Source organism: Salmo salar, chromosome ssa14 (genome assembly GCF_905237065.1).
Source record: "Salmo salar chromosome ssa14, Ssal_v3.1, whole genome shotgun sequence".
NCBI classification, from domain to species: domain Eukaryota; kingdom Metazoa; phylum Chordata; class Actinopteri; order Salmoniformes; family Salmonidae; genus Salmo; species Salmo salar.
In genome coordinates, this window is record NC_059455.1 from 90,965,347 (window position 1) to 90,972,489 (window position 7,143).

Here is a 7,143-nt window from a genome sequence, read left to right on the forward strand (position 1 = left end):
ATCTACAGTACCAGTCAAAAGTTTGTATTTGTACTATTTTCTACATTGTAGAATAATAGTGAAGACATCAAAACTATGAAAAAACACATATGGAATCTTGTTGTAACCAAAAAAGTGTTAAACAAATCAAAATATGTTTTATATTTGAGATTCTTCAAAGTAGCCACCCTTTGCTACTTGATGACAGCTTTGCACACTCTTGGCATTCTCTCAACCAGCTTCATGAGGTAGTCACCTGGAATGCATTTCAATTAATAGGTGTGCCTTGTTAAAAGTTAATTTGTGGAATTTTTTTCCTTAATGCGTTTGAGCCAATCAGTTGTGTTGTAACATGGTATACAGAAGGTCAAAGACCAAGTCCTTATTATGGCAAGAACAGCTCAAATAAGCAAAGAAAAACAACAGTATATTACTTTAAGACATGAAGGTCAGTCAATCCGGAAAACTTTGAAAGTTTCTTCAAGGGCAGTTGCAAAAACCAAGCACTATGATGAAACTGGCTCTCATGAGGACCGCCACAGGAAAAGATGACCGAGAGTTACCTCTGCTGCAGAGGATAAGTTAATTAGATTTACCTGCACCTCAGATTGTAGCCCAAATAAATGCTTCAGAGTTCAAGTAACAGACACATCTCAACATCAACTGTTCAGAGGAGACTGCGTGAATCAGGCCTTCATGGTCAAATTGCTGCAAAGAAACCACTACTAAAGGACACCAATAAGAAGAAGAGACTTGCTTGGGCCAAGAGACATGAGCAATGGACATTAGACTGGTGGAAATCTGTCGTTTGGTCTGATGAGTTCGAATTTTAAATGTTTGGTTCCAACCGCCGTGTCTTTGTGAGACAGAGTAGGTGAACTGATGATCTCTGCATGTGTGGTTCCCTCCGTGAAGCATGGAGGAGGTGGTGTGATGGTGTGGGTGGGCTTTACTGGTGACACTGTCTGTGATTTATTTAAAATTCAAGGCACACTTAACCAGCATGGCTACCACCGCATAATGAGGCGATACGCCATCCCATCTGGTTTGCGCTTAGTAGGACTATAATTTGTTTTTCAACAGGACAATGACCCAACACACCTCCCAGGCTGTTTAAGGGCTATTTGACCAAGGAGAGTGATGGAGTGCTGCATCAGATGGCCTGTCCTCCACAATCACCCAAATTCAACCCAATTGAGATGGTTTGGGATGAGTTGGACCGCAGAGTGAAGGAAAACCAGCCAACATGTACCCAGAATATGTGGGAGCTCCTTTAGGACTGTTGGAAAAGCATTCCTCATGAAGCTGGTTGAGAGAATGCTAAGAGTGTGCAAAGCTGTCATCAAGGCAAAGTTTATTTTTTTGGTTACTACATGATTCCAAATGTGTTATTTCATAGTTTTGATGTCTTCAGTATTATTCTACATTGTAGACAATAGTAAAAATAAAGAGAAATCCTAGGTGTTACTGTATGTCCTCGGGTCTCCTTCTTCACTCTCTCCATCCATTCTCCCTCTGTTCTCCATTCACTGGTGAAGGAAGTTTTGTGTGTGTGCGAGGTATTTTGGTCTCTAAAATGCCTTGCTCCAACACATCACTGGGTTAACGGGGTTGACAGACTGCTCTCTTCTGATTGGTTAGCTGTAGCAGCTGAGGAGGATAGGCAGCTCTGGATTGGCCATTAGGTCACTGTACTCATCAAATCAGAAAGGGGTTCTATCTAGTCTGCCCATACTGGGAGTCTCTTGCCCAGATGTTATAAAGTTTTTATTTAGTATTAATTTCAGTTTTTATATCAGTTCAGTTTTATTGAAGGACCTGCCTATCTGTCCGTCTGCTAGTATAAGATTGTGTGTGTGGTGGGATTGCTTTCTACTACTCCTGCTGCCCAGACCTCTGCCTGTTGCTGGCCTCTGATAACTGGTGATACCTGATAAGTTAACTGATCACAGTACCACTAACTGCTATCACACAGTAGTACAGCTGAATGGCAACCAGTGCTTGAAGTGGAATGTAAAAAGGTGCTCTCTCCTTCTCTTTCTCACTCTCCCTCCTTCTCTCGCTAGACGCAGTGGATTTGGGTTCCCCGGATGAGTTGATGGACATCTCGGAAGTGGACGAAGGGGTGTGGCCTAAAAGAGGGTCCGGCCCGGACTACCTGACTCCGCCCACCATCACTATCAGCAACAGTATCACCCCTGGGGTGGGAGGGACCAAGACAGGAAGCAGGAAGTGGCATTTAGGCGGACGGTCGCATAAGGAGAAGGAGACTTGTACTCCAGGGGGGCAGGCCTTGGTCGAGAACCTGGATCTGTCAATCAAACGTCTGACGCTGACGTCCAGCCAATCGGTGCCCAAGGGGCCGAGCCATAGCGCTCTGAGCAGCCTATCGCGTACAGCCAGCGCCGTGTTCTCCCGCTCCTTCGAAGGAAACAACACTGGAGGTAACCGTGGTAACCCAGAGGTTGGCCGCTATTCATGCAGTGGCAGTCTACAGGAGGAGGAGCTAGGCTATATAAGCCCCTCCCACACCCAGCGCTCGCCAAGCATCAGGGTGCACTTTAGGAGTGACCTGTGAACCCTAACATTTAACCCTTGACTTCTCACCACCCATTTAAACCCTCTAACCCCATGCCCCTGTACCTTTTGATCTGGACTCCCAGCCTGCCAGTGGGACTGGAACCCAAACTCATTAACACATGCCCTCCCTTCTTTCCTCTCCACACCATTCTTCATCTCCCCCACCTCTTCTTCTCCAGTAGGACAGCTTCCCACCTCCAAAGGCTGGCCCCTCTCCTCCCCCTCCTCTCTCCCCAAAGCAAGAGCCTGGTGTGAGAGAGCCGGGAGCCTGGGTCCATCCCTCATCCCTGGAGTTACTGAACCACCCCCCCTGGTGGTAACCAGACAGAACTGCAGACTGGACAGAGTGACTCACTACAACTGTTTTTGTAAAAGGTTTGGAAATTGAGTATTTAAAAGACTCCTGTTTGTCCTGCTTGGCTTTCCATACATCCCTCCTGACCATGCCCCTGGTGTGTGTGTGTGTGTGTGTGTGTGTGTGAGAGAGAGAAAATGGGAGAGTTGAGCCCCCAACCCCTTCCACCCTGTACTCCTACCCATCATGCACTAGGGTTTGAACAACCCCAACACAACGCCAAGTTCACACTCCTGTTGCCATAGCATCCCACGAAACGATTAAACGACAGATTGCAAAATTGTGGAAACCCCCCAAAAATGATGTATGTCGTAAATGTCTGAAAAGTATTGATTGATGTTATCCTATTAGAAGCAATATTTTCTCACTGATCTGATCAATAAACAAGCTTATTGGGGTTTGTATGTTTCAGATCAATAAGTTGATTGGGGTGGGTTTGTTTTAATGTTTGTTTTGATGATGTATGAACTGTTTTTGTAAACTGTGGTATGTTCCTATGACAAAGAGAGACTAGGGTTTTTTTTAAAGATACACTCCGCAATATGACACCATCACACACAGTGGGGTGACTTCCTGCTAACGGTGTTGATATAAGTGTAACTGAATCCCTCACCCCTGCCAACTCGCTTGGAGGACCCTCCGTTTGTCACATGTTGCTTTCGAAGAGTACCGAGGGATCACTAAACCCATCAACTTCGGGACACGCTCGTGACTTCGAATGATGTAATTCATGTTCCACGTTTAAAAAAATAAAATGAGCATGACATTTTAAATGAACAAATCCTGTTGTTTTACAACATGTTTTAAACCTCAGTAACAGTTAAATGTTTAATTTGTGAGGTTTTTCATCTGTTACATGTGTCAGTCAGACAAACAAACAACTGCAAAGGGACTAATAGTTGGACACGCCTCTCCAGTCTTCTGTATCAAATTGCAAACATCACGATGTGTCAGGATGCCAACGTGGCTCTGCAGCCTTGCTGGCTTGGCCAACGTGGCTCTGCAGCCTTGCTGGCTTGGCCAACGTGGCTCTGCAGCCTTGCTGGCTTGGCCAACGTGGCTCTGCAGCCTTGCTGGCTTGGCCAACGTGGCTATCCAAGGGTCTAATTAGCCCCTACCTCCTCAATGAATTTTCACTCCCTCACCTTTGTGACACTTGTGCATACAGTATGGCGGAGGCATGTGTAAACACTCAAATGGAGTGATTCAGCCTATGTAGTAGCAGGAAGTCACCCCACCGTGTATGCTGATGTCATATTGCAGAGTCTACCTTTAACTGTGGTGTTCTATGTACAGCAGACAAAGTCCAGTTATAAATGTGGCATTTTCCTACGAGAGAGAGAGTTGTTGTTTTAGCAGTGTTGAATCCCTTCAGTGTTAAAGCACAAGAAAACCCAACCCTGCACGACCACCATCCCAAACATACCCCTGGGCGTAGGAGGAGGGGCTATAGGGCCGTAGGAGGAGAGGCTATAGAGGGCTTAGGATGAATGGCTATAGGGGCGTAGGAGGAAGGCTATAGGGGCTAAGGAGGAGTGGCTATAGGGGCGTAGGAGGAGTGGCTATAGGGGCTTAGGAGGAAGGGCTATAGGGGCTTAGGAGGAGGGGCTATAGGGGCTTAGGATGAGGGGCTATAGGGGCATAGGATGAGGGGCTATAGGGGCTTAGGATGAGGGGCTATAGGGGCTTAGGATGAGGGGCTATAGGGGCGTAGGAGGAGTGGCTATAGGGGCGTAGGAGGAGTGGCTATAGGGGCTTAGGATGAAGGGCTATAGGGGCTTAGGATGAAGGGCTATAGGGGCTTAGGATGAGGGGCTATAGGGGCGTAGGATGAGGGGCTATAGGGGCGTAGGATGAAGGGCTATAGGGGCGTAGGATGAAGGGCTATAGGGGCGTAGGAGGAGTGGCTATAGGGGCGTAGGAGGAGTGGCTATAGGGGCTTAGGATGAGGGGCTATAGGGGCTTAGGAGGAGGGGCTATAGGGGCTAAGGAGACGGGCTATAGGGGCTAGGGAATTTGGAGTAGGCCTATTCAAGCTAGGGTTGATCTTTATTGATTGATTGGTCTTTAATGAATCTGTTCTCTGGTCTATCATAACCTGCTTTATAATGTAATACACACAAATAACACCCTTGAGGAGTCAGCAGTACAAAGTCAAAGTCACACTCTTCTCCATTTTGGTGGCAATAAAGTTCACTGGGTAAAGATGGAGAGAAGTGTTGGGAGCATAGAAATAGAATGAATTGAACGGACTTGGAAGCTCTAACCCTGGCAATTTGGCTGGTAAACTCATGGGTACACTTGCAATGGCTGCCTGGTATTGTGATGCAATAATTTTCAAAGTAATGTAGAATGTTCATTTAAATTGTTAACTGATGTGGCTCATGCAATGGAATGTATTTTTTTGTAATGTCAGTTGTGTTTAAACAAATCACAGCACATATTGATGTTTATACTTCCTGCTTTTACTTCATGCTTTGCGCCTATGGGTACACTTGCAATGGCCGCCAGTCCATCTATTTTGCCATCATTGACTTGAATAGTGACAACCGTTCTATTCATTCTATTTCTATGATTGGTAGTCCGTAGATCAGACAGAACACTGTTTCCTACTGGAGATCTGAATGCAGAATAAAGTCTGCCCCTCTGGAACCTTTGTGTTCTAGAACCAGTGTTCTATCAGTCCCAGAGTTCTATCATAACCAGAGTTCTGTCCGTCAGTGTTCTAGATCTGTTTTATATTCATATGGTGGAACAATAACAATCATGTTTCTGTATTCTGTTGTTTTACGGTACGTCATGAATCTGTACATATTATTGATGGACTTCAATTGTTTGGGATTTTCTGTCTGAAGATAACTCACTGATAGAGATACTCTCTCTGAGAATAAAGTATTTCTATATTTCACTATATTTCTGTTGCTGTTCTTCATCACACACATGCAAGCACAAACACACACTCATCCTCACTCAGGAGATTACATGATGGGCCTAGTTGTCAAACCCAAACATCTGAGTGAAAGTATGCAGCCAGTTTGTGTATGTATGTTATCTGCATGCATATTTCCGTATGTATTATGTTAATTTTATGCGTTGTAATGTTCAGAAGAACATTAGTATGAGGAGTTTGCTTGGAGCTAATCTCACATGGAAAGATTCACGTGTAAACGGCGAAAAGTGACAATTTTCGAGAGAATTGTACTTCTGGGTAACGAGATTAGTTTGGAGCAGAAACATTTGCGCCCACAAAGTGGCGCTCGTCACAATTGTGATTGTACCAACTGTCGCAAAAAGCAAAACCTTCTGCCTTGCTTTACGGCCAAGCTTCCTCCGTCGACTTTTTCACGTCCTTCAGAGAATCAGTGAACCTGCTAGATACCTGTCTACCTTCGCCGGAGTTTACCTGCATATTACCATGGCGAAGTTCAGCAAGGAGACCAAACTACGCCTGCAGACGGTATTCCAGGCCGGACAGTTCGTCATCCGCTGGGGTTTCATCCCCACGGTGCTCTATCTGGGTTAGTACGGGGCTAGCTGGTTAGCTTAGCATGCTACCAGTTCGGGTTCCTAGAGTAGGCTAAAAACAATGTGCACCCCTGACGGAGTTTGGGAAACGTTGAGCTGTGGCTCACAGTGGTCAGTTATCATAGTCAGTGGTGTGAATGGGGAAATGAAACCAGAGAGAGACAGACCCTGAATTAACCCAGGTATGCCCCAGCTGTCAAAGGAAACTAGTTAGCAAAAATGAGGCAAAACGCACATTGGGACTCATCGTGTTAAGCCTTAGTTTAAGTGTGTGTGCGCTGGGGTAGCTGCGGTAAGACAGTGCTGTGGCAGAAGCGTTCGGGGTCAAATGTGCTGCTCTACGCTACAGTTTTTTTGTGCGTGTGTGCTTGAACCGTGTTACAGGAGAAATCAGATTCATGATCCCCCACGGGAGAATCCAACCTCTTTTTATTTAGCTAGTTTCACTTGACAGCAGGGGCGTACCTGTGTTAATTCAGGGACTGTCTGTTTCTGGTTTCATTTCCCCATTCACACCCCTAGCTGTGACAACGAGCCACAGCTCAGAGTTTCCCAAATTCGATGCTGGGGACCCCATGGTTTGCAAATTTTGGGGTTTTGCCTTAACACTATACCGTGATATGTTGATCATTTGAATTAACTGTGTGGTGTTAGGGGAAAAAACTAAATGTGCACCCCTTGGAGTCCCCAGGACCGAGTTTGGG

At 45.7% G+C, this 7,143-nt stretch overlaps 1 protein-coding gene across 4 annotated transcripts in view; it reads left to right on the forward strand.

Moving 5' to 3' along the window:
* LOC106570580 (hyccin-like) overlaps positions 1-5,827 on the forward strand; it is a 36,218-nt gene extending 30,391 nt beyond the window's left edge. For 3 of the 4 annotated variants that reach the window (XM_045694946.1, XM_045694945.1, XM_045694947.1), the window contains one exon: positions 2,046-5,827. In XM_045694946.1, coding sequence (XP_045550902.1) covers positions 2,046-2,557 — 512 coding nt within the window. In that variant the 3' untranslated portion in view covers positions 2,558-5,827. The remainder of the gene's footprint in view (positions 1-2,045) is intronic. The other variant, XM_045694948.1, reaches the window with a different exon arrangement.
* The last annotated feature ends 1,316 nt before the right edge of the window (positions 5,828-7,143 follow it).